At 37.5% G+C, this 27,409-nt stretch overlaps 2 protein-coding genes across 3 annotated transcripts in view; one reads left to right on the top strand and one right to left on the bottom strand.

The window, feature by feature from the left end:
- The first annotated feature begins 3,040 nt into the window (after nucleotides 1–3,040).
- Nucleotides 3,041–14,841, top strand: fbxo31 (F-box protein 31). Of its 2 annotated transcripts, XM_066668127.1 has the most exons (10): nucleotides 3,041–3,609; nucleotides 5,948–6,019; nucleotides 7,254–7,340; nucleotides 8,682–8,758; nucleotides 8,900–9,067; nucleotides 10,072–10,146; nucleotides 10,286–10,395; nucleotides 11,109–11,262; nucleotides 11,742–12,091; nucleotides 12,630–14,841. In XM_066668127.1, the coding sequence occupies exons 1-10, from the start codon at nucleotides 3,276–3,278 to the stop codon at nucleotides 12,850–12,852; spliced, it is 1,650 nt and encodes a 549-aa protein (XP_066524224.1). In that variant the 5' UTR covers nucleotides 3,041–3,275; the 3' UTR covers nucleotides 12,853–14,841. The 2 variants fall into 2 exon arrangements, with proteins under 2 accessions (XP_066524224.1, XP_066524225.1); XM_066668128.1 differs by lacking the exon at nucleotides 7,254–7,340 and having other exon boundaries at nucleotides 3,043–3,609.
- A 1,115-nt stretch (nucleotides 14,842–15,956) lies between these two features.
- LOC136695001 (uncharacterized) overlaps nucleotides 15,957–27,409 on the bottom strand; it is a 37,079-nt gene continuing 25,626 nt past the window's right edge. The window contains exons 5-26 of the mRNA XM_066668815.1: nucleotides 26,697–26,830; nucleotides 26,408–26,561; nucleotides 26,183–26,287; nucleotides 25,943–26,044; nucleotides 25,682–25,825; nucleotides 25,471–25,548; nucleotides 25,233–25,380; nucleotides 24,981–25,124; nucleotides 23,015–23,087; nucleotides 22,159–22,319; nucleotides 21,440–21,629; nucleotides 20,469–20,607; nucleotides 20,140–20,273; nucleotides 19,618–19,771; nucleotides 19,217–19,318; nucleotides 19,034–19,135; nucleotides 18,688–18,831; nucleotides 18,421–18,498; nucleotides 18,056–18,203; nucleotides 17,724–17,867; nucleotides 17,384–17,456; nucleotides 15,957–16,153 (exon numbers count right to left, since the gene is read on the bottom strand). Coding sequence (XP_066524912.1) covers nucleotides 15,970–16,153; nucleotides 17,384–17,456; nucleotides 17,724–17,867; nucleotides 18,056–18,203; nucleotides 18,421–18,498; nucleotides 18,688–18,831; nucleotides 19,034–19,135; nucleotides 19,217–19,318; nucleotides 19,618–19,771; nucleotides 20,140–20,273; nucleotides 20,469–20,607; nucleotides 21,440–21,629; nucleotides 22,159–22,319; nucleotides 23,015–23,087; nucleotides 24,981–25,124; nucleotides 25,233–25,380; nucleotides 25,471–25,548; nucleotides 25,682–25,825; nucleotides 25,943–26,044; nucleotides 26,183–26,287; nucleotides 26,408–26,561; nucleotides 26,697–26,830 — 2,835 coding nt within the window. The 3' untranslated portion in view covers nucleotides 15,957–15,969. The remainder of the gene's footprint in view (nucleotides 16,154–17,383; nucleotides 17,457–17,723; nucleotides 17,868–18,055; nucleotides 18,204–18,420; nucleotides 18,499–18,687; nucleotides 18,832–19,033; nucleotides 19,136–19,216; nucleotides 19,319–19,617; nucleotides 19,772–20,139; nucleotides 20,274–20,468; nucleotides 20,608–21,439; nucleotides 21,630–22,158; nucleotides 22,320–23,014; nucleotides 23,088–24,980; nucleotides 25,125–25,232; nucleotides 25,381–25,470; nucleotides 25,549–25,681; nucleotides 25,826–25,942; nucleotides 26,045–26,182; nucleotides 26,288–26,407; nucleotides 26,562–26,696; nucleotides 26,831–27,409) is intronic.

Raw genomic sequence — 27,409 nt, 5'->3', positions numbered from 1 at the left:
ACTCTTTTGAATACGGTTAGTGCGTTTCGTTTTTCTGAACTGGTTTATTAGACGTGTCGGTTCCCTCCATCAAAGCCAATATCCATTGAGGTAAGGCGACTCACTGTGTACACCAAGAGATTATGGACACCTGCTCTCCTAATGTTTCTCCTCTACAAAGGACTATAGCCCAAATAATGAAATAAATAACAATATGTAAGAAATGAGTAATATATACTACTATAGGGATTAATGATGAACATACAACTCACTTCTAAAAATATTGTTACAATGCAAAATGTAAATAGAAAATTATGCAAATTGTTACTTCTGGAAAAAATATATGCCCATTTTCAATCTGATGCCAGTAGGACATTTCTGAAATGGTTCAAGCCAAAAAGATGTGAAACACTGACTGGGCAACTGAGTGGGCTCAGAAACACTTCTGAAAACTTTTGCCTGTGAACAAAGTTTGTGTCTGTGTCCACAAATGCAAGATAACACTGTATCACACAAAGAGAAAAACATATAAACAAGGTCTAGAAACACCTCCTCTGGGTCCACATTTATTTAAGATGGACTGAGGTGACGGGGTAGAAGTGTCCTGTGGTCTGATTAATCAAATGTTTTAATACTTTTGGGAAATCATGGATGAGGCTTCCTTCAGGCTACAGAGGAGTGGGACAATCCAGCTTGTTATCAGCACACAGTTCAAAAGGCAGCATTTTGTGGTTTGATGTGTATATGGCATCTGTGACCTGCACATCTGTGATCTTACTATGAAAGTCACATTTGCTTCCATCCAGACAATGTATTTTTCAGGGAAGACCTTGCATACTTCAGCAAAACAAGGTCAAAGCAAATACTTAAGGAATGGAAAAAATGTAATAAGCTGGTGAAGGGGTGGCTTTTATGAGATTCTGTATAACTGGACATCTTCTGTATGACTGATTCTTCTTCTGTATAAACAGATTGTGTATAACTGGACATCCTGCTTATACTTCACCTATTACCTCAGTATGGTACGTTTCATTGTCACTTATCTTAAAAATTACACAGCGGTCAAATTAGCTAAGGGGTATGACCTCAAGAGTACTTCATCGGTAATTCCATTAGTGAAGTGATGGGAGTGTGAGCTCACATCACCAGTGACGAAGCTCCAACACTGATCATTCTCCCAGAGGTGTTTTATGTTTTGCAGTCTTTTTAAGTGTCGGTGGTAAAACCATTAGAAATGTTCTCCCAGAGAATATTGTCCCAGTGTTATTTTTATAATTTGCAGTTACGTGATTAATGGGGGGATGAAATCCCTCGTTTTTAAAATGTGTTAATAAATAACATCAGAATGTGTTGTGTTTGCAAATCATGTGATACAAATACATTGTCTATATGTCAATACAATAAAAATCAAAATCATAATTCCAAAAAACACTGACGGGCACGGCCCTCTCATTTTCTGAGGGCAGGAAGTCTCTTCTGAAGGTGTCAGATGAAGTCAGTCATTGCAGAGATCATTGCTTCACTGCCCAATGTAGGCTTAATAGGTTATGCTTTGTATTGGCATATTTTTGATTTACCATTTAATTCTATATGGCAATGGAATACATGTAAGATGTTTTCTGTAGGGATTAATATTACACAAACTCTGTGTAATATATTATATAATGTTTTATAAACTGTGTGCACAGTTAAACACTTTTAGAAATAATTAAAATATATACACGTTCTAAACAGGTTGTGCATTTGAAATGTCTCAACTGAAACATATTACTATTACGCCTGTTTAAAGAACACATTCACCGTCTTTAAAATCGCTTCCATGGTCAGTTTTGACATTAATTAAAATCACCTAGAATTTGAACACGTCATTGGCACCTTAAAAAGCATGCGTCAAAATGATAATATACGATTGGCTGAGACAGAACCCTATCTTGATCCTCATTGGCTGTCAGTCTTCGCCCCGCCCCCGTACCTCGCTGAGCCAGTGGGAGAATCGATAACGCGTCTGACTCCAAATCAGAAGATTCTAGAGGTTCGACTCCTGACTGGATCATATTTACATCTCAGTCCTGGCAATGTGTCTAGCATTTTGAAAACGTCAGCCAAAAAATAAAGAGATAATTGGGCTGAGACTCGTTTTTGTGATGGTTTCCAAATGTACGGACTAACATCGTGTTTTGTGACATACCAACTCACCTTAAATCCTGGCAAATCGGGTATTCAACTGTAGCTGCTTTGTTTTTCGTGGCATTACTTTACAACTATTATCTCATTAATGTTTATATGTGGTATTACTCTATTATATGTTATGATAAAATACTAAATTGCATTATTTAGATACTCAGCATTAATGTGTAGCCCTACAGGTCATCTAAAATATTCTGTTTGTTCTAACCATAACTTAGAAGTGAGCCCAGCAAAAGGAGAATGTCGAATATAAAGCAATACGGCAGACACAACGGGGTAAAGTGAGTGAGTACTGAGCTATTAGATCTCCAATAATGAATTAGGTTATTATGTCAATACATTGGACAGGCGCCCCGTCCAGGCTGTGATCCCGCCTTATGCCCGGTGATCCTGGTTCCGGACAAGAAGGGAATGAAGCGGTTAAAGAAAATGAAAATAAAGAACTACCAAACCACTGAGCCCCAGCAAATCCAGCCGGTCTAGCAGTGCGCGTCACTCTCGTCCGCCCAGTGACGTTCCCCAGGAGCTCTCCTCGCTGACTGCTGAAGACGTTGGAGTACAGGATTGAACCAGAGTCGACTCACATTTCTAATTCAAAGTGCGGGTACTCGATGGAGTCGATTTGATTCCACACAATAATTATGAACCATATGAAAATACAAATAGCCGCAAGCTGATTTCCTGTTGTAACAAACATTTGACATTTTATTTCGTGTTTTAACGTTGTCAAGTGTCTACTTATTTCAGTTCATTTGCGTTGTTTTTTACCCTACATACAACGTGAATACATCCCCCTAAAAAAAACAAAAACATGGAGTTCGTGTTCTACCTTCAGTAACCTGCAGCGTGAACATCTCGTTAGGAGTTGACTCTTGACTAACAAATGCCCCTGGAATCGGAGAGTCGATTCTCCTTGTTGATCGGCTCTGAGCTCGACTGAGTCGTATGTGTCGACGTTTCGCTTCGCCGAAGGAGGACGAACTGAGGGCCTGCGAGAGGAGCGCAGTGACGGACAGACAGAGAGAAGAAGAGAACAGTGGGTCCGGAGAGGCTCCGCAGGGCAGGTGTGACCGATGTGATGAGTCGTTGGTGCTGAGTGGAGCGAGCGGATGGCGGTGTGCGCGCGCCTGTGTGGAGTGGGTCAGTCGCGGCGCTGCCGGCGCAGACAGAGACAGGGACAGCACGACAGCGACTCCGACACCGATATGGATGACGAGGAGGGCGAAAAGATCGTGTGCGAGCTAAGGGGCAGCAGCGGCGGCGTCCCGGGGCCAGGTGAGGCCCCGCACAGTCCGCAGAGCCTTCTTGAGCTGCCCCCGGAGCTGTTGGTGGAGATCTTCTCCTCTCTACCTGGAACCGCGCTTCCCAGTCTCGCCCTGGTATGCAAGAAGTTCAGACAGATCCTCAGCACCGAGACCATCTGGAGGAGAAGGTGCATAGAAGGTAAACAACAACAACAAACAAACAACAACAACAGAAGGCGACTGCGGGCGGTTCATATTTATTCGAATTTCCTTTCCACCTTAAGTGCTGTAACTATGGTTGAGGCTCCAAATTCGCCGGCTTATTGTATTATTTTTTCATTCCACCTTAAATGGGTTATATGTTTCGTTGTGAGACTGAGGTAAGCAGCTTTAAAATTTCAGGTCTAACTTAAATTGTGGAAGTTGGCCTTACAGTAGAGACACTATAAGGTTTGTTATTGTAGGATTGCCCGTTCCACCTTAACTGGTGTAGCTGTAAACATTACGTACATGTACATTTAAAACTGCAGCACCACTTAAGGTGGAACGGAAAATTCGAACAAGGGCCAACTCTAGGTTCATCCCTAATCCACACACGGTGCTAAACTCAGCTCTGTGTGTGGGGATAGGGTGCCTGACATGACGCTGCACTATTTGTGTATGTATTTGGGTCATTTGTGACTTTGGTCGTGTTTGGTTGTGCTAGGATACAAACACCACCGACTTTCACTCTTCAGCTCTGGGCTCTGTGACCGTGAGGCAGACTGTGTATTTATGTTCTGGTCATATTTGGAAATGCCTACTGATCTGTGGTAGTCAACAATTTCACTATAAATAGGTATTTTATTCTAGACGGATGTGTATTTTTTTAAATATTTTTTGGAATACATTTATCTATTTATAGTTATACTTATAACTCATATTTAGCTGTAGTTAATAGTCATTTGAGCATTTTGTTTCTCTCTTGAAATGTCATGAAAAGTCAGGACAGTGCTAGAGGTCTAAAACAAAAAAATAATTTGAGTATTTGTTTTAACGTTTCTTCAAAATTGCCTTTTCCAAATTATTCACACCGTTTTTCATTAATCCATGGCTTTATTGGAAAACACAGAAATCCAATACTCCCTTTAACACTATGTAAAATTGTTACCTTAAAATTAAAGCTTCAAAATCATTATGATGCTTCACTGAACTGTAATTGGAAGAACATTACTACCCTGGGCTCAGTACTGGAGAAACTACACAATGTAACATTTGGAGGAAGGTAGGAACCATCCCCCCCCTCACCATTGATTTCAGTACAGTGTTGTAAAAATTAATTACACTAGAGGGAACCCCAGGAACAGGGAAACATTCTTACATAGTGTTCCTTTAATTGTTATTATGGTTTCTGCACATATTCTGCCCCTATTTTGGACCAGTTTTCTTCTCAATGAACTCTTAAGTCTTTAAGGTTAGAAGACTAGCTTCCTGGTTTTTAACAAAGAGGTTAAAGTCTGGACACTGGCTGGGTCACTCTAAAATTTTATTGTTGTTTTCTGTTAATCGTTCCTTGACCAGTTTGACTGTATGTTTTGGATCATTGTCCAAGGTCCAGTGCTTCCAAAAGCTGAGTTTTTTTTATGTAGTCTGTCTAATGTTTTTGTACAGAATCTTAATATGCTCCTCTTTTTTATCATGATGCCATTAACACTGAAATGTTTTTGGCCCACTGTCTGAAATAAAACCCCAAAGCATTATATTGTTACAATAACGCTTGACCATGGAGATGGTTTACTTAGGGTTGAATTTTCTTCTTTTTTTCGCCAAATGAAAGCAATGTCCCTATGTCCAAACCACTAAATTTACGTCTCATCTGGCCACAGAATGCATGAACAAATCTTTTGTCTTTGGCCAAGTGAGGCTTTGCCAAGACTAGTTGAGCTTTTGAGTGCCTGATTTGGAGAAGTGAAGTTCTCCTTGGTTGAAGTCAATGGAGTCCAGGTTTCTTGGCCTATTGTGCTACAGTTCTCGCCAGTGCCTGGTGTCAATTCTGTCTTCCTACCATGGCCTTTGAGATTTATCAGAATGTAAAACTCTTTGTTCTTTTTGATTGTACTTTATCCACTTGGCACTTCAAAACCTTTGGATATGGCTTTATAACGTTTATAGCTTTTACACTTGTAAGTGACTAACATCCTAGAGAATTTCCTGATTCAGATATTCTTCAATCATAGCGGATTATAATAACCTAGAACGGGGTAGACAATATGAGGACAATTTGGATTTGTATAGAGGCATTTTCTCAAGGACAGTTTCAAAAGGTGCGAATGAATATAGTCATGTCAAACATTTAAATAGATCAAATGCATAATCATTCTTAGCACAGTGTCTTATGTTATTTGTCATGTGTTTATATTGTTTTCTGCCAAATGTTACCTAGTGATCAAAATTCATTATAAATAAAGTTTTAGCATGGGTGTGAATAATAAGCGCTGTACAGAGATGAGTCTGATGGCCTGTTTTGCTTAATGCCCTGCCTCTCATGTCTTATTCAGAGTTTGGCATGAAGGATGACCTGCGGAAGATGGAGGTTGTAGGTGTGTCCAGCAGGGAGCTTTATGTAAAGCGTGAGTATGTACATTATACCAAGTCACCTGTCTCAGTAGATCTTTTTTCAGAATATGTGCCCTCTCAGTAGACAAGCCATGTCAGCAGAAAGGAGAGTAAATGTGAGCTGTAGTTAGGCTACTGTGGCTGATTAATTGTAGCAGGTTTAAACTGATAACACAAATAAAAGCCAGTTCCAGACACTTTAACAGATCTGCCCAAAGATAGCTCGAGTGGCAAATCTAGTCTGTGTGTACATTTGATTGTTGGACGTTTAACCCCACTCACCTAATGAGAGAACAAAATACACTTATACAACATCAACACTAGTGGGAATATTTTGCATCTCCATTTTTATCTCAGGTTTTTGGCCAAATGTGAAAACCCAGTTGACTGATGTTATCAACATTTCTCAATAAATGGGTCCATTTAGGAATAAATAAATGCTTCAAAGCTTCCTTCAAATTAATTTTTTTAAATACTTCTCCTGTCAAATGTATTGTTTTCTAGATGTAATTTGTAATTATTATGGACTACATTTTTAAAAAACATGTTTATATTGCTTTCAGCCTATCAGAAATATTTTATTTTGCCCCACCCAATGCAAAATATCTGGGCACCCCTGCATTATAATGTTTATAATAGATTAAGTATAGCCTATTCACATGTGTAGTCAGGAATGCTTTTTGTGGTTTTTATACTGCATCCACCCTGAAGGCTGCTCTGACCTCATAGTTGTTCAGGCTTTTAGCTTCAACTACACCATTTAGAGTTCGCCACTCAGCAAGCTGGTCTGATGGGTCCCTTGATGGACCTATGCTGCACTGCCATTAATGCTGCAGTTCCCTCCCTAGCTGCTTATAACAACATATAATATCTCATGTCCCTGACCCGGCATTGTATAGGCATACGTTGCACTACTGAAGTGCATCTAATTATTTTTTTTTTTGTAAATCTCTACGTTAAAACCAGAGAATAATATTAATAATACAACTATTCGTTTTTTTAGATTTCAGTGTAATGTTGAAGGGTGAATAAGTAGAGAAAAATTATGTGCATGTCATACTCTAATGACACAAGCATTGCAGACGTAATACTGTTCATTCCTCTCCACTTCTTTTTAAACCTGTCTTTGTGGCCCCTTTACTCTCACCTCACATGTTCACAAAACATGCACAGTTTCTGGCTCAACTGAGTGGTCATCTTTTGCCTCTCCTTTCCTCCTGTGGTGTGTCCACCTGTATACCTGTCCAGGTGTGAACCCTAGGGTGAAGTCAGGACGCTTTATGAAGCTCCTTCCAGATTACGAGCACATGGACTATCGGGATGTATACACCCACTGTATGTACTACCAGGTGTGAGGGCTGAATGGGGTGGTTCATCTAAGGGGCCACCTCTAGGTGGTGCTTGGTAGAGGTTGCCCTTTCTTGCTGATTTGGAAACAGTGTGCTGACATTAATGTAACTGATTTTGGGGTTAGAAAGAATTTGGGGAAGCTCAATATAAATCAGCACAAAAGGGCACCTTCTTCCTGGAGCCCTGTACGCCTCTGTGTCCTGCATGTGTGGAAGATGGACACACACTGGTCTGATGTGCAGGGGTCTGCAGTGATCCTAACCTGACCTGACTGTGTGAAGTGTTTCTTCTTTTAATAGTAACTCCTGCTTTTATCCACAATGCTTACTTGCAAAAATGTACTTGCTTTTCTGTCTAATTGTTTTAGAAATACAGCTGTGGGAGATTGGGAACCACTGTGAATGATTGGGATTTCTAGATAAATGGCTTCAAATGGCATCTCCCACTGGGCAGTGCAATTTAGCACCGTAATCTTTGGTCATATGTGACCTAAATGCATATGTGCATATCTAAATCTTTGTTTAAAACTTGTCTTGCTTGAAACTACTCACCTCACTTCAATAGGACTGAGTTCAGGACTGTGACTGAGTATTTATTTTAGAGTATTTATTTACTCCATATTAAACATGAACTAGGGGTATAAATAATAATAGTTTTAGATTTTTAGATTCACAGTTCTGAAAACATCACAATTCTTCCTCAAAGGTAAATTCACCTTGTGCCCAAATCAGATTTTTATATTGTTAATTAGTTATTTAGTAATTATTAATGTTTGGTATAACCAGCATTAAATCCTGTCTGGTAAAGTAGCCAGGATGAAATGAAAACCTCAGTAAAGCTCTAAGAAATGTCACTAATAGTGTAATAATGATATTTGGATTAAAATGGTTTGTATTTTTTAAGTTCTCTACTTTACACGCTAATATATGCGCACATTTATATCATAATAAGTCAAAAAGTCAAAGCTTATAAAATTGCTGCAATGCCTTAATTTAAAATTATGTTTGGAGGATTGTTTAGTGTGTAACATTTGAAATGCTTTTCTCCAGTATAAGTGCTGTTAGTAATGACAAATAACGAACATCACAATGTAGGCTATAGAACAAAAATATTGAATTATGTCAAGTGACAGAGACAATGTAATAACACAGAAGACCCAGAAAGACTAGGTATTTGTGTGTGTATATATAATTAATTCATTGTGCTGAAATGCCCTGCAATTACATTTTTCCTCTCATCTTATGCTTTGTTGGTTTTTGTTTATAGCATGTTACTGTGCCCTCTGTTTTATTGGTTCTGTAAGTCTGTATCTCTTGCTTTTTATAGTGCTCCATCCATACAGACACATTTTGGGTCTCTGGCAACCAGACATAGGGCCCTATGGAGGTCTGCTCAACGTAGTGGTACGTTATTTCACTTCTATCTAATGCATTTTGCTCTTTTTCCAGTACATTTGTACATTAGTTAAGTACATAATGTATTATTTATTTTAAGTGTGTCATATTGGAAATAGTCTGTGTCTGTTTGGTAATGTTTCTGGGTAGGTTGATGGGTTGTTCATAATTGGCTGGATGTATCTGCCGCCTCATGATCCCCGTGTGGAGGACCCCATGCGCCGCCGTCCTCTCTTCCGTATCCATATGTGGGAGAGTAACAAAGCCACTGTGGAGTGCATGTACGGCCATAAGGGTCCTCACAAAGGAGACATTCAGGTCAGTGTGGTCAAGTCAGGTCAGATTCGCACACATGGACCTTATTTTACATTGTTAACGTATTATATTTTACCCCTTATATCCACCGTGTGAGAGTGTCCATGGGGTGCAGTCACGTGATTGTTTTTTTTTTGGCATGGCCGCCATATGGGTGACCAATTGTCTTTGGGACACGGCCTGAGCTCCTACTGACTGACACAGACGAACAGAGCTCTGTTTACAAATGTGACGAGGATAAAAGTTTCATGGATCCATACATATATTTCTGTAATGTTAATGTCTGACTAAAAGTGTTAACGAATAAAACCATTTAAAATTAAGTTAAAATCACATATTATTTGGGATGCACTGATATAAAATTTTTGCGGCCTTTACGATAACTAATTATTAGCGTCTTGGTGTAGCCGATACCTATATTAATTACTGATCATTTTATATTGAACTAAGGAATAATAAAAAAACAAAAGGGCTTGTAAAAGGCACTTCCAAATTGATTTAGGCTTAAATTAGATATTATGTTTTTATGTTAGATTTTATGTTAAGGAATATTTCTCTGAAATTGTTCCATTAGTTTTAGATCATTTCTTGCAGATTGGTGAACCACTGTTCATCTTTGTTTCTGAGAGTCTCTGCCTCTATTTTTTGTTAGATATATCTGTACTAATCTATATTTATTATAGTGGCCATGGCAGTATTTAGGATTTTTTTTTTGTTGCTATGGGTGATCTCTAGTGGTTGTTTTTGCAAACTGCATGCTGGGGATTGTAGTGGGAAAAACTGATGGCCAAAAACAATTTGTGAATTCTGTTACAATGTGGTTATATAATAAATATTTAAATAATAAATATTATAAAATTTGCATTACACTGCTATAAAATTTTACACAAGGAGACACATTATACATTAGGTGATTTTGGCAAGATCTTCATAATATATGGTCTCTTAAGGCATTAGTACAGAAATGAAAGTAAAGAGCTGTAACATGTGATGCTTGTGTTTTGCAGACAGTAAAAAAAGATGAGTTCTCTACCAAGTGCAACCAAACCGATCACCATCGAATGCCAGGGGGTAGACAAGAGGTAGGCATTGCATTGAGTTCATGCGGAGTATTAGGATTAGCATTGAGTGTTATTATTCTCAGGGGTGGTGTTTTATGGTATTTCTGGTGAAGTGTATGTATGAAGTATAGCTTGTCTGATTTTGTGTGTGTGTATGCAGGAGTTCCGCACATGGCTAGAAGAGGAGTGGGGACGGACATTAGAGGACATTTTTCATGAACACATGCAGGAGCTGATCCTCATGAAGTTCATCTACACCAGCCAATATGAGTATGTCTTTTAGTCTGTTCATGTAAAAGGAGGTTCTGAAGCTTCTGTGAGCAGACAGTACAGTAGTTACTCAGTTGTAACTGATAATTTGCATGCAGTGCTTTGTTTAGTCATATTAAAGCTTCAGGTAATTTTTCTTTTTCTAATTGATAGAAATATTATCCTAAGTGTTAACAAGACAAAATATTATATTAAATGGCATCAATGTGTTGATGCGACCATCCCTGTCAAGTCTAAACCATTAATTCTAAAAACAGTCTGGTAGGTTTTGGAAGAGTTCTGGTCCTGTCAAATGTTTATTCCTGCAGTCTGAAGGGATTCAAAAATGCGATTGTGTTGGCTTTTTTCTTGCTAAACAGGATATTGTAAATTTCTAAGGACTATCTACTAAAACAAGCAGCCAAGCCTTCATTACTGTGGATTTATACATGTGTTAAGATGTAGTAGAGTACAGTGGTATTACCTGCAAAATACCTGGTGCAATTACACAATTAAACATGGTCAACAGAGTCTCTGATCCCAAAATCATATGGATTGTCACATTAATTATACATGTAATGAGCATGTGTGTATTTGTGTGCATATACATATGCACGGTATATAAGCCACTCATAGATGGGTTAATGTCATAATTCTTAATAAAGAGTGTAATGATAAGTTGTTCTTTGGTGTTTTTGCTTTGTATTTGTAAAGTATGTATACTGTGTTTGCAGTAATTGCCTGACGTACCGACGAATATACCTTCCCCCGTGCCTACCTTCAGACCTACTGCAGCCGGGCCTTTTTAAAGGCACATATGGCAGTCATGGCCTGGAGATCATCATGCTGAGCTTCCATGGCTCTCAGGCCAAAGCCACCAAACTTACAGTGAGCACATCTGTATATATTCTTGGTTCAAATGTAAAAAAAAAAATCATGATAGCAAAAATTTATTTTGGTATTTCATCACTAGCATCATTAAAATGATAGCTCATTCTAGTTTTTGGTGTGTCCTGCAATAGTCATGAAATTACACTGTAAATTACGCATTGTTTCAATGTGAAACCATTGTGGTTAAATAAAGGTTTGTGCTGTAAAAGACAAATGTCATGTAATAACTGAGAGTAGAGCAAAACCAAGAAATGGACCAGGGTAGAGAAGCCAGTGGGTTAGTTATCGTCAAGCAGTGTGTCTCAAGCCTACACTCCTGCAGTGGTGCTGCAATATGGCACCCATAAATCTGACTTGCCTCATGGGGCATTAGACAAAATAAGGGTCCTGCTATTCTTACAAAAATGTTAAAAACAGCTTAATACAGGGGACAAGCATTATGTTCTTGCATTTGAAAACTTCTGCTTGTCTTTCAGGGTGACCCTAATGTGCCCGCGGGTCAGATGACCTTAGACATAGACCTGAGCCGGCCTGTGCAGCTGCCTGACTTGGAGCACCAGCGGAGCATCGAGGAGCTCTCTCGCCTGGTGATGGGGGTGCACGAAGAAGTCCAGAGGGGTGCCCAGTGTGCTGCTGTTGCTGCATCAGAAGAGGCAGAAGGGAGCTCTTCTGGGGCAGAGGGCTCAGATGCTCCTCCTGCCCACAATGCAGAAGCAGAAGAGTCTGGTGTTGGAGCAGCGTCATCTAGCTCTGACCCCCATCCGTTTGTCCTGCCTTTAGGAGTCATGGCCCGCAATGACGTGTACCCACGCACGTGCAAGATGTGGTAAGTGTGACTAGCTTTGCTGTCTTATCTGTGCACTTTGTCAACATCTAGTAAAACATATCTCTGAAAATTGTTTGAATGGTTTATCTGATTAGACTTAAAAGATCACATTTAACTATATTAAATCAGCAGTGCAGTAGATTGGAACAGTGCTAAACGCAACAAGAAATAAATGTTTGTATATGACAAACCAATTTGTTTTTTATGCTATATGTAGCAAAGATCTTTAGCCATGTAGCTAAAAAACACTCAGGCCCTTAGCTGCAGTTCAAAGTGTTTAGTTACCTACATTTTTGTATTAGTTAAAAATGATATTTACTATTCAAATCTAATAGTTTTCTGTTATATAATCATATCTGATTTGCATAATGTTGACATTTCACTTTTATATAAGTACTGCTTTTAATTTTCTTATGATCTAACTCAATCTTCAGTGAGATCAGTTATAAAATATCTTTTTTCAGAGGAGCATATACACAAGACAATTTTTAAATAGATTTTCCTTTGAATGACTGACTGATTTCTGAATATGTGTCAGTTTTTATGGAACAGGCCTCATAGCTGGTCATGGCTTCACGAGTCCAGAACGTACGCCAGGCCTGTTTGTTCTGTTTGATGATGACCGCTTTGGCTTCATCTGGCTGGAGCTGAAGTCCTTCAGCCTGTACAGTCGGCTGATAGACCAGTTGGAGCACGCTCAGGCCCCCAACATGGAACGCTTCGAGGCCATGCTCCGCAACATGCAATCATGGACATCCTGATAGCCCATACCTCCTCCTTGGCAATGCCCCCTTCCTTATGCATCACAAACACCCTACAAAGGAGTTGGCAATTCCAGCCCTGCAGACCCAATCCTCCAGCTCACCTGAGTCAACTCATGAGCTTCGTGCCAATCTGCTAATCAATTGAGCAGGCACAGAAAAATTGTTGAGGTCTCCCAGGACAGGAAACAGCCATACCTTCTCCTCTTGCCCTTAAAACCAGGATTATACACTCTGCCACTCACACTCCCCACACAACCTTAAGAGACCTCCTGATAATCACACTCGTACATAAAGAATTATCCTGCCACAAAGGTATGTTCATACAGGTTGTATTATACTGAGGCTTTCTTATCAGCTTTTTAATTAATTTATTTTTGTAACCTGGAGATGATAAATATGAGGTTGATATGACAATTCACCCACATACTCTGGAACAAGCTGAGTGTGCCTCTGTATCATTGCCATGTTATTTCACCCAAGACTACTCTTAGAAACTTGTAGCTGCCTATACCCTTGAAATGATTTTAAGTTATATATGTCTTGTCTTTTCACAAGCGTGGGTTATTTCAGCCTTTGAGTTTGTGGTAGCTTTTAACTGATGCAGTGTCCTTTGTCTGATTTCATTCTGTGAAGTTTTTAAATCGGTACTGCTGTTGCATTGCTTTTATTCCTCTTGGCCAGCATTGCTCATGTGGAGGATACTTTGCCTTCATGATTTGATTTTAATGTTTTTTTAGAAATAACTGACATGGCCTGTGGTACACGGTAAAAATTGTTAGTATCTGAACCTGGATTGACCCATGAGAAATATGATGATCATTCACTGGCTATAGTGCAGTTTTTCTTATACACAACAGTGCACTGGTTATGCAGACCTCTGAAGACTCTACTAATGCTTTTATGACATCTTGTGCCTGACCAAAATTTATGTATTTGGAGTTTTTGTTCAAAACCAGCCATTGTTTAGCTTGATAGTTTCCTCTGGAGCTAAATCAACATTTTCTATGGGTTAAGTTTGCCCAGTTTCTGTTTTTACAACAGCCCTGAAAATGTTCTTAACACTGGGTAATTTAGTTGCAACATCTTAAATCACATCATATGAATGTGTATTTTCATGAATAGGCATGCTGTAATAATACATATGGGCGAAATTGCTTAATTAGAAAATTGCTATTTCATCACAGATTTATGAACTGCTTTGTTTCTCAGGTGCCATACCTATTTATTTATTCTTTTAAGTTATTAATGTCCTTTAAGTGTGTTATACATTTTCTAAATTATTGTGAAACATATTTGTGAAGGATTAGAAATCACATGGATTTACATCAGTTATACATTTTCCAACCAAGCTTTTGTCATTCAAAATATAGAGAAGTAATGGCACCACTGAGCAAACAAGGGGTCTCTGGAAAAATGCACAAGTGCATGTGCAGATTATCTCCCCCATTTTGTATTTAATAAATAATTTTCCAGGCTGACTGAATGCCTAGGATTTCCATTATCATCCACTGACTGGCTAAATCAATTATAGTAATATTTCCCCCCACCTGGGCAAAAGCTTTGTTTGGCAAGTTTAATATTATCAACGTTGGCATGCCTTCTCACCAGCCTTTACATCATATTTTGAATAAAAAAAAGATGTGTTTGTTTAGTGTCTAAGACATTTTCAGGCAATTTCCTCTAGCGGACCAACAGATAAAAACAAATTCTTCTTTATTCTGTGATGAGGTTCGATCATAAAGCTGTGCAGTGGCTTCTCTTGAAGTGCTCTTTCCTAAGCAGCATAGGCATTGATCAGACTAGACTCCTCTGTCTGTACTTTTGTATTCAAAAATAGCTTTGCAAAGACTAACCACTACAATTTAAAGAGAATATATATGTGATGTGAATGAAAATATTTAATTATATATTTCAGCTTTGTTTAGGAGTGATTGTGCACATAACTGCAATGTTCATTTTAAGCATACCACCTGTCTGTTGTATGACCTCTACTATTAGAGGAACTCAAATGGGATACCCACATAAATTCTTAAATTTAAAGAGAGGAAATTTGTGTCTAATGTAAACTTAACTGCATACAACTTCAGGGAGCTTTGAAGCAGATGTGTTCTTCTCTTCCCAATAAATTAAAGTAATATGTCACCATGCTTGTGTCTAAATTGCTGTTTCTGGTCAACTATATTAAGAACTGTTGACAGTTATTAACAATTGGCTTATGAACAGGGAAAACCAAAGCAGTCTTCTTTAGGTGATATTCACTATTGTAATCCAATACACTTTTAATATAATTCAGAGAATGTTTCCTAACAATTTGCTACCTCTCTTGTCTCTTTGCATGCTGTAAAATGATCCAGGGATGTTAATGCTTGTGTATAAGACTGTGGAAGGGGAAGAGAAGGCCCTCCATCCCCAGACTCAACTTTCCATCTCTGTCTCTGATTCCATTAACTTCATTGTTGTTTTCTTAAGGTGGAACTGATTCCAAATGTGAGAGACTGTTAACTTTACATGAACGTGCTGCAAAACTAAACAGCTTGAGTTGCAATGGAGCTTCTCTGGGAATTTTCAATCATACTTAAATCATAAAAGCCTAGTCAGCTTCTTACTGAGATTCCACCTTTAAGGATTAAAACAAAATATAAATAATATATATTACACAAACTGAAGGGGGAATTTGTTTTGCTGTGAGAACAGTAATTCTTCAGAGTCACATATATTGCCATAAATAAAAAGATAAAATCAGATTAAAGTCAACTTGTCTCAAACAAATGTGAGGCCAGGGAAATTGGTATGGATTAGTGTCTCTTTGGGACATAGGTTATCTGAAAAATCCTGTTTATAATAGTCTTATGATATACTAGTCTTTAGGTTTAATTTGATAAAGTCTGATAAAATAGATTCATTTTGGGCTTAATAAAATAGGCCTCTGTGCCCTTCTGATAGAAATGCTAACTCAGACCCCAGTTTACATGAACTACTAATAATGAACACACTCCAGATTTATTTATTTATTCATTCATTTAAAATAAAAATTCAATTTTGTTTTCAAAGATTGCTCAGCATTTAGTTCTTGACTCTATGAATAATAATAATAATAAGTATCTACACTGACATCTACAGCTCACTATGCTCCCTCTTCTCCTGAGCTGAACGGATCAGCTCTGGAAGCTTCTCTGTCATGAAGATGAAACGCTCAGCTTTCAGGTTCTTGCCAGCTTTCTGCTCCAGCCCAATACCCAGATATTCAACTTCAGAACCATATTCAGGCCATGGTGTCAGGCCTGGCCCATTTGGAGATCTGCCATCAATAAGACAAAACACCACAGTTATGGCACCAAACCAATGGCACAATGTAGTGGACTCACTTTGTTTGGAAAGTTTAGAATTATTGAGAAGGGTCTGGCTGCACTCTCTGCCTCACATGCGCTGGCAGCCTATTCATGATGTCAGTGCACTCTTTGCTACGGAAACTGAATTACACTGTGTCTGTTGAGGAATACACTTGTGCTTCATGTGCATGGCTGGTGTGAAAGACTACACTGATTTAAGCAGTATATCATCTGGTGTCTAATGTCTTTTTGTATTATTATTTATTTTAAAGTAAGTTTTATTTTAGTTCAAGTTTGTTTTTCATAACATTTTAATATGAAAAATCTTTAAAAGTTTTCAGAATTGTGGTTTAATAAACAGTACTAAATAATAATAAATAAAGACTTAGTACTGTTTTACCTCATATTTGAAATAAAAATAAATAAATCTCATTTAACCACAATTTGGTACAAGGATTTGAAAATTACACAAAATAAAAACAGCTTTGTACCTTATGAATTTCGGTAATGACACAGGGATTTAGAAAATTAACCACAAGTAAATCCTGTCACTCTGATGAGCAGAGAGAGACCACTTACTGTTGGGCTATAAGACTGCAACTGAATGGAGGTTAGCTTTGTCATACTCATTGTTGAAAGTACAAGCTCAAAAAAAAGACTCAAGTTTAACAAAACAAATCTGCTTTATTGCTAGGGGTTTTGGACTGTAAAGATATACATAACACACATGTGATCCAGGCATGTTCAAGCCTACCAAGAGAGAGTGAGGCAGCACACTACAAAGTGCTCATGTCTACTAAATTTATGGTATCATAAATCTAGATTCAAATTGTATTTTAAAAAAATTATTATTTAATTATTCTTTTGCAAAAATAGCAAGCTACTGCTCTGCTGCACATTCAGTTGAATTTCTCTAGCTGCATTGTATAGCATCAGAAATCGCTACACTAATAATATTCATCATGTATAGCACCAGAACTCACCATTACACCGTTTTATAATCTCTCAACCCATTAAGCTGAAACAACCAAACAACCGTTCCACTCTGTCGTTTCTGTCATTGTGGCAGAGAGTGCATCTGCAGACTCTATTGGGAATTATTCACTTTCATAATGTCTCTGGAAGAACAATATTTGTCGTGGTCCTTGGATTTGGCACTTAAAATGTGTAAATGCTTTGAAATGATCTACATTACTCACCCAGTGCGAGCAAAGTTTCCCCAGTAGTTCATCATAGTTCTACACAGTACTTCTTCATTCTCTGTGAAGGAAGCTAACAAAAGATTTAAAAATGAAAATAGACATGGTTAGGATTTTGATTTGTGTTGTTTTTTGCCCATTATAATACTAAAGTATATTATTAGAAAGAAGGAGCCAGTCCCATACTGTTCTATAATAAATGATCACTTCCAAAAAGCTATATGCATTTGTTTTACAATTTAATCCCATAACTGAAACTGTCAAATTTGCTGGTATCTCTGACTAAACCTCAGATTAGAACTGGTGAAAACTGGTGATATTAAACGTAACATTTTCCTACCAGTTGTTTTGACGTGAGCATTCCCAAAGCACAGGCCGAAAACAAAGACAAGTTCATCTCCGTGATCAGCACCAACAAAGCTGGGTCTCTGAATAATGCTGGGAGGCTGCTGGAACTGATACAGGTAAACTGGTGCACCAGCAGCTGACAGAACAACATTTATGAGCTTTGCAACTTTCAAACTACTGAGAACATAAAGTTGGTGATGGTATACAAAGTATGCAAGTCAAAGAACTTTCCTTTTAATCTCTGATTTCTAGAGCAACCAAAGTGAATGCATCACTATGATTCAGTTCTGATTTCAAGAAATATTTCTGATTACTGAATGTTACCTTTATGGAATTTTGCTAATCTGAGAGCAGGAATGGTAAAGACCAAATCTGCCATCATCTCTCTGTAACTGTCACGAATTGTGATGGGGTCATCAGTGGAGCCTAGGTATTCATCTGCCATCAGTTCATTGATCCAATGGTTTTGAGGCTTCACAGAAAAGAGGGAAGGACAGGAGACACTAATTTATTATGTTTACTTCATATTTCAACATAAATAAGAGGCTGAGTAAAACAAAAGAAGGACTACTGCGTGGAAATAAAAAAAAAATATATAGACAACGTAATCAATTGGGAACATTTTGTTTAATGTGAAGCTTTGTGATTAGTTTGTTTGTGGTTGTTGATTCATTCATTTGTGTTCTTACATCAGGAATAAAAGCTGCCATTGAGGAAACGACTTGTTCTCTATCCATTCCATTATGCCATCCCGGAGGTGCAAGAAACTGGGAACAGATGATTATCAACAAACTGCTGGAGTCTAATAGAAATGTTATATATCTAAGATTAATCCAAATATAAAGTTTCGGTGGAACGTGGTCAGTTCCGTGTCAAATAAACAATGATCACCACATACAATAAACTTACAACTGTTTATAATTATTGTTAAAAATGATTATACAATGTTTACTCACACTGGGCATCAACCAACCAAATTCATCATCAGTCACACCAGTGATGAGTGGTACTTTAATGAATTCCTGGTTCTGAAGAAGCTCCTCCACAGGCTTAGGAAGAAACACTTTATCTTCTGTCACTACAAAGTGCAGCATCACTTGCTAAAGATATACAAACAGTTTTTCAGTATGTTGATAAAGTACTTTTTCACATTCACAATACATAAAGCAGGACTGGTTTTGTCAGATGGAGACATTTTTATCATGGTTTTCAATAGCGAGTGGGATTTCTTTCCCAGACCCATCTCTTCTACATAAATAACTCTTTTATTTTCACTCACACAAGGCTCTTCAGATTTCTCACCTCTTCTGAAAGCTTTATCACATCCTCTGTTGGCCACTGCTTTACACACTCAGCAATTTTCTTTGTGCTACTTAAGTCACAACCTGACAGATTAGCCACTTGCTGAAATTATACATAAAGAAATGTCAACAATTGCCAGAATGAAAGGGCACATTATGAACATGAACAAGAGCTTAAGTTGACCTGGGCTACTGGAAGGGGATCTGCTACAATGCCTTTCATTGTAGCACAACCACTTTCTGCTATTGCACGATGGAAGAGACCAGCAGACAATGGAGAAAGGAGCTAAAAAAAGACAGTACAAAAAGGACAGTCACAAGTGATGTAGTGCACTGCTAATAAACAGGAATAAATTCAGGGACATTGCTCATAAATGTGAGTAGAAAATGTGTAAATACAATTATAACATCTGGACTAGAGCAGCCTGTTACAGACATAAAAGTTAAACTACAAAACTCCAGACCAACTCTCTATATGCACAGAACCATTTGTTTTTAGATTTACTTCAAATATAAAATTAGTTTATTTCTGCCTTTTAAAGGAATCTCTGATCAAAGCAACATGAATATGCGTGAACTGCTCACCAAAAAGGATACACTGGCACCCCCTGCAGATTCTCCAAAAATGGTGACTGATCCAGGATTTCCTCCAAAGCTGTGGATGTGCTCCTGGACCCACTGAAGTGCAGCCACCTGGTCCAGGAGACCATAGTTTCCTGAAGCGTGTTCATCCCCTGTGCTAAAAGGAACAGTACTTACATGGAGAAAGTAGTGTATTTTAAAGTAAAACATACTAATCTGTAGTCGGTAGAAGTAATGAAGTGGCTGGAATGTCATAACTTGTTTGATAGCACCAATATTTTATTTTAATTAATATTTATTAAAATGTATTAATTTTGCCTGGAGATAAACAGCAGTATAATGATGTGATATGGTAGTGGCACAAACAAATGGGATTTGTCACTGGTAATGGGCTGTAAAATAATAAATGTGATGGACATGCAAATTTAATATGCAATATAGTTTTTAAAAGTCTCATTTAAAAGCAATAACAGGTTTAAAATATGTAATTTAAGAATTCTGTTGCTGTGTCTGCTGCAGCTTTACCTGAAGAATCCAAACAGACCCAGTCTGTACTGGATCAGAACAACAACAACATTCTGGTATGCAGACAAAACAGATCCATCATAAACAGAAGCAGAGCCCAAACTTAGTCCCCCACCATGAATCCAGACCATGACCTAAAGAATATAAGCAATAAAAAGATTACTTTGTCAACCTGTAATGACTCAGACAATTTTTCCCAAGCTTTGTAAGTACAAAAGGTCATTCTTTTTAGACATATTCATCATGAAGGGACAAAGGTAGAGTAAACACGGCTGGGGTGGTTTTGATAAGTGAGTAAAACAGAGGTGAAGAACTGGTTTGGAGCTTACAGGTAGGTTGGCATTTTCACCAGGTTTTGCAGGAGTGTAAATATTAAGGTAGAGGCAGTCTTCTGACACGTCAGGGACTTCTACACTCAGTGTAACACTGGCAAATAGGTCCACTGTTACTTGCCTGTTTTGTATGCACCTGAAAACATGGATATTGTGATGATGAATATCATAATACTGCACTGCTGAATAAAAAAGTGTTTCCACAGCATGCACCTAGTGATATCTTGAAAATCAATAAATGCAACATACTGTCGCTAGCCAATGAAAAACCTTCATTCATTGTCTGTAACCGCATATCCAGTTAAGAATCGCAGTGGGTCCAGAGGGCACAAGGCAGGAGCACACCCTGGAGGGGGCACCATTCCATCATAGGGCAACACACACTCACAAATTCACTCACACACTCTAAACCTTTTGAGTCGCCAGTCCACTTACCAACGTGTGTTTATGGACAGTGGGAGGAAACCCACACAGACAGTCACCCAAAGTGGGGTTTGACAGCGACACTACCTGTTGCACCACTGTGCCACCCAATGAAAAACATGTATCTCCAAAATAGTAAATTTACAGCAGAAGTAAAAAACCTTTTTGACTTTCAGTGGAAATCAATGTTTAAAGATTTACTTCCATGTGATTTTGGAGCATTCCTATTGGTCCATTCATCATTACATTTTTAAACAATGTTTAAAAGTCAGCTGCTGTGTACTTATGTTGTATTAACCTAAACATCCACAGTAGTGGAGATACTTGTTTTTGTTGAGACAGCAACAATAGGTCAGTGCTCTCAAGCAGAAATCAACTAATGTATAATCTACATTTCTACAATTTCACTTCTTTAAACATTGTATGCGGGTTGTTTATAATAAATCACCAGTGAGTGACCTTACAATGAAAATGAAATAAGAAAGTGATTAAATAAAAAGTGAACGTAAATAAGAATTCAAAACTCTTAAATTAGCATATCTTACATGTGTGGCTGCTGTGTGGAATCTCTTACTCCTTCCCAAGCTGTTGCAGGTTGTGGTGGGGTGAATCTCAGAGAGCCCACTGGGGGCTTTGCAAATGGTACCCCCAGATAACTGTGGACCACTGTATCTTTTCCTTTAGCCGTTACAAACTCCCCTTTTAGAGATCCTAATTTAGTCTGCACAACAGGTCCTAGCAGAGATATTTCACGTTAGAAATGTACATAAATAAATCAGCTGGTAATAAAATTATTATAATTATGATATGTTAAATCATTCAAATCTTTAACCTATATTTGCCTCAAGATCAAATGATGATGTGATGATAAATGAAGCTTAGATCAAGCAGTACAGCACAACATGTCATAAATGTAATCTAAAAGTACTTCATGTCTTGCCTGACGACTCACAGCTCATATAAACAATATATAGAATATATATAAAACAGACACTGCTGAGATAAAGACCTAGTGCAACAATGAGAACTAAGAATGTAGTATTAGCACTACACTAAATGTATTTCCTGTGTCTGGACTGAAGAGGGAAGTCTGAGTGTTTCTGAGATGTACAATGTGTTACTCTGCATCTTTACTTCAGCTATGGTGATATAAATCCAGTGAAACACAGTACTGTACTTTTGCAAGTGAAATATATTTTGAAAGCAGAACTAGTTTAACAGCAATTGTCTAAAACAAGTGCAGAGGGCCACAAACACAAATTACCATCCTTTTTCTCTCGTTTCAAGTGGGGAAGAGTCTCAGTTAAAAACTTGTAGTGCTTTCCCTTCAGGTTTTTGCCAGGTTTCTGTTTCAGGCCAATGCCCAGATACTCCGCCTCAGTTCCATGCTCAGGCCATAGTGTCAGGCCTGGCCCATTTGGAGACCTGCACTCAAACACACAGGAAAAATGTTTAAACTATGGCACATTTTATGGAATGAGATGGTGTTTAAATTCACTGTATGCCTTCTTGGTAACACTTTATAATACAGCCCGTGTTTTAGAGTGTATTTTCCTCCACTTGCAGTGTAATATGTTGTGCCTTAGACTGTACTTTGTACTGTACTAACAGTGTACATATCACTGAGCAATTCCAACTTTTTTCCAACCCACAATCCCAGGACCCTGGAGCTGTGTGACGATGACACTACCTGCTGCTGTACATACACACACACACACACACACACACACACACACACACACACACACACACACACACACACACACACACACACACACACATTTATATATTAAAAAATGAAAGAAATAAATTACATTGTAGTACCCAAGCCTCCAGTTGTCTTGTTGCTTTCTGTACATAAATCTTAGTACAAATAGGAACCACTTTGTAAAACGTAGATTCTTATGGAGAAGTTACACTGTTAGTACCAGGAAAGTACACTCCAAAATGTGGCATGTTACACTGGAGACATAGAGAAAGTACACCGTAAAACACGGGATGTTTTAAAAAGTTTTCATTTAAAGCCCAAAAGAAGAGAAAAACAGTGTGATTTGGCTTAGGTTTGGAGACATAAGTGGCTTCTTGTCTTTTAAAATCTGGAAGACTGTATAATTACTCACCCAGTGCGAGCAAAATTCCCCCAGTAGGCCATCATTGTTCTACACAGTTCATTCTCTTCCTCTGTGAACTGACCTGAAAGAGAGACAGAAAATATATCCAGAAGAAAATTATTAATGTTTGCTATTAATTATTAATTATAGAATGCATAATGATTAATTTCCCATTATTTACTCAGTAGTTAACTCTTCATTTTCTATTACTAAGCATTAACTGTTACTTAGCAATTGATTAATTTACTAGGCATTAGTAATTAATTAAACTGGTAATTAGGATGTTAGCTGATATCTTAATAACTCATTATCTGTGTACTAACTGCTACTTACCCCATTGTTAATAAATTAGTAAGTATGTTCATTCATTTAAATTAGTAACATAATAACTTTATTGTAGTTATACATCAATGCCATTAATTATTCTAATTAATCATTAATTATTAATAAAAATACTACTAATTAGTTTATTCTTAAGTATATTAGTGTATACTGTATCTTATAGAGTAATCCTGCTAATTATCTATTAATTACCCCACAGTTTTTAGCTGTGTCAGTTTTTTCACATTGGTCCTTATTCATCAAACACAAATTCATTGATAATTTTGTGATCCATCAATTGAATCTTTGGTGTATCTGTAAACTTGTGTTGGGTATTACTGAGTGTTTGAGTGTAAAGCGTTGTCATTAACTAACAAAAAGTATTATTATTATCTTTAATAATTTCAAGATTGCTTGGTGGTAGCACGTTTGCCTCTCAGCCCTGGGCTCTTGGGTTCAAGGCTCGATCTGGGTGGAGTTTCCATGTTGTCCTCCTATCTGTGTGGGTCTCCTCCTGGGCCTCCAGTTTCCTCCCACATTCCAAAAACATGGAGGTCAGGTAAATTGGCTGCTGTAAACTGCTCTGGTTTGAATGAATGGGTGTGTTTGCATGTATGAATATTTGTGAATGAATGTGTGAATGCCCAGATATGGATTGACACTCTATGCTGGGTGAATCTGTAGTGGCCGATGCAGTCCTCCAGGTGGACGGTCACTTCTGGTAGAGAGGACGCTGTGTGCAAATTGGCTGCTGCTTCTCCCTGGTGTGTGTTGGTCGAATATTGACTGTAAAGTGTGTTGTGTAGAGTTTTAACTGTAAAAGCGTCCTTAAGTATCTAGAAAGGCGCTATAATAGTGTTAAGTTCATTCATTCATTCACTGCTGGACATGCTTTGAGCATGGACATGTCTTAAGGTGCTCTTTCAAGCTTTATGCTCTAATCTCCACTTGTACAAAAGTTTTATGAATTAGTAGATAATAGTTTATCAAAGTAGAATAGTTCCTACTTTGATAAATAATAACAATTCCTTTATTTACATTTTCACCATGAATTATTTCAAAATAATACATTTCTCTTCCTTAACACGTAATTGCTTATTTACTTACTGGTACGTAACCATTAATTACTTATTAAATTCCTCTTACGTAACCATTAATTACTGCAATATGTGTCCCTCTAAGTAAAGTGACATTTTTCATTAAGATTAATTAATTAATTAAATATAAATTTAAAAAATATATATTATAACTGAAATTACCTGGCACCTAGATATATTGAGTTTCAAAGCATTATGTTTAAAGATCATCACTGTAATGAAATAAAATATTACATTATTATTATTATTATTATTATTATTATTATTATTATTATTATTATGTTTAGAGGCAGGAACACACCCTGGACCAAGCACCAGTTCATCACAGGGCATCACACCCTCACACCTATGGACACTTTTGACTATACAATCCACCTATCAATGTGTGTTTTTGTAGTGTGGCAGGAAACTAGAGCACCTGGAGGAGACACACACACATACACACATACACTCACACACACCAAAAACTGCTCTCAGACAGTGACATGTGGCAGGAATTGAAAACACAATGCTAGGATCCTAGAGATGTGTCATCATCATCATCATCATCATCTTACCAGGAGGTTCATTGTAGCAAAAGCAGCTGCCAAGAACAAAATGAATTTCATCTCCATGGTCACTCCCAACAAAGCTGGGTCTCCTTTTCTTGAGCTCGTTATAAGTATGCTGGAACTCGTACAGATATACGGGTGCACCAGAATCTAATTGATAAAAACAAACAAAGAAAATATTGCATAAGACGATTAACATTGTCACAAATCAGTTATTATTTACCCACTGTACCCGAGAAATGTATGGATTTATTTTACCTTTGTGGTAATTTGCCACTTTGCGAGCAGGAATATTAAAGACGAAGTCCCCATACATCTCTCTTAAACCATCTCGGATTTTGATTGGATCATCTGTGGAGCCTATGTACTCATTCACCACTACTTCATGAATCCATTTCTCACTGGGCTGGAGGAAATGCAAGGACAGTCAAATTAATATATATTCAGCAGTATTCATAAGTATTCAGCAACAATATAGATTTATAGTTTTACTTACATCAGGAAAAAAGAAAGACATCAATGACATGATTTCCTCTCTGTTTATGCCAGTGGTCCATTCTGGTGAAGCAAAGTACTGCAGATTTTTTTTTTTTTAATTTTCGTTTATAATGCCTTTTATAAAATAATATTTAACATAGAACACATTTTATTCCGTGTACTATTTTCACAGTAACATGTTTGACATACTCAAGTAATCATTCACTCACAGCAATAAATCCATGTCCACCTTCATCATCATTAACACCTGTAATAAGTGGCACTTTGTTGAACTGTCTATTTTTAAGAAGTTCATACACAGATTTGAGAAGGAATTGTCCATCTTTTGTCACTTGCACAGAGAACAGTTCTTCCTGAAAAACAAAAGAAACAAAAGTAATTCAGAATATTTAACAGCTTATAGGTTGCATATAGGTTTTAGGAGAACTATAATTAACCATAAAACTATACAGTACTTATCAGAAACTCACTGCTTGTGCAGTCCTCTGAAGCTCCTCCTCTGACAACTGCATAATACAGTCAACCATTTTCTTCGTACAAGAGATGTCACAGCCAGAAACATTAGCCAGATGCTAAAGAGAAACATATTTGACATAATTTATGAGCAGGTAAAAGAAATATGTTTTGTATTCTATATTCTGGAAAAAAACATCTTGAAGTATTATGGTCACATCATAGTGTGTGGTCACTAAAGAACATATGCTCTTCACCTGAGCTACAGGTAAAGGGTTGGAGGTCAGTAGAGCATCCATTGCTGCAGTGCCACTCTCTGCTATGGCGTAGTGAAAGAGACCAGTGGATAATGGTGAAAGAATCTGTACAAAGACAGGTAATAAAACGTAAAACATTCCAAAAATAAATGAATATATCTGAGAGGCAATATGTTATTGTGTCCTTTAGAGTTTACTTTAATTCAAAATCTTTTAGTTCCTTACCAGTAAAGACACACTGAATCCTCCTGCAGACTCCCCAAAGATGGTGACTGAACCTGGATCTCCCCCAAAGCTGTTGATGTGCTCCTGGACCCACTGAAGTGCGGCCACTTGGTCCAGGAGACCATAGTTTCCTGGAGCGTGTTCATCCCCTGTGCTAAAAGGAGAATGATCTATTCAGCCAGTTCAGACTCAGAATAATCCCTTCTTCAAATGTACTCTTCAACTGAAATGAATCACTCAAGTGTAAAATCTCACGAGGTAGATTTCTGTACAATTTTTCTTAATTTACCTGAAAAATCCAAGTAACCCAAGCCTGTACTGTATCACAACAACAACAACATTCTGATAGGCTGCCAGCACACTTCCATCTTGCATGGAGGCCGAACCTATGGTTAATGCTCCACCATGGATCCACACCATGACCTGTGAGACACCAGCAATTAAAAAAAAACTGTATTTCACAAGAGCTTGAGTTAAAATATTACATTTTTTATACAATTTTGTTAAAGAAATACAATATCTGTTTTTGACTGAGGATAATGGTACTGTGAAAATGAATGAAAATTACTGTTTAAATTTCCTAACAGAGGAGTTGTTCAATTATTAATAAATAATGGCATTCTTTTTAATTGAAATCAAATTATATGGCCTTATGAATTATATAAATATTAAACATAGTATTTTATTTAAATATGTAAAAATAAAAAACTTATATAGAGGGTGCATGAGCATTTTGTCTAGAAAAATGTATGCAAATAAATATATTAGGTATTTAATGACATAAATAAGGAGATGTGTGACCTAGTAAATGCTTTTAATGAGTCTGTTACTTTTATACTGATTCTATACAAAATGTAAGGGCCATTTTGACCAGTCAATAAAGAAAATTTGGCCTGAATTTACTTTGGTGTTAATATTGGTTTGCATCTTAACTACACCTTCTGTGTTAATGCCTCTGGAAATGCTTCTTGCTAGCTGACTTTAACAATAATATGCCAACCT

Source organism: Hoplias malabaricus, chromosome 4, assembly GCF_029633855.1.
Source record: "Hoplias malabaricus isolate fHopMal1 chromosome 4, fHopMal1.hap1, whole genome shotgun sequence".
Lineage (NCBI taxonomy): Eukaryota > Metazoa > Chordata > Actinopteri > Characiformes > Erythrinidae > Hoplias > Hoplias malabaricus.
Note: the sequence above shows the minus strand (reverse complement) of the source record. Positions and strands in the feature narration are given on the sequence as shown.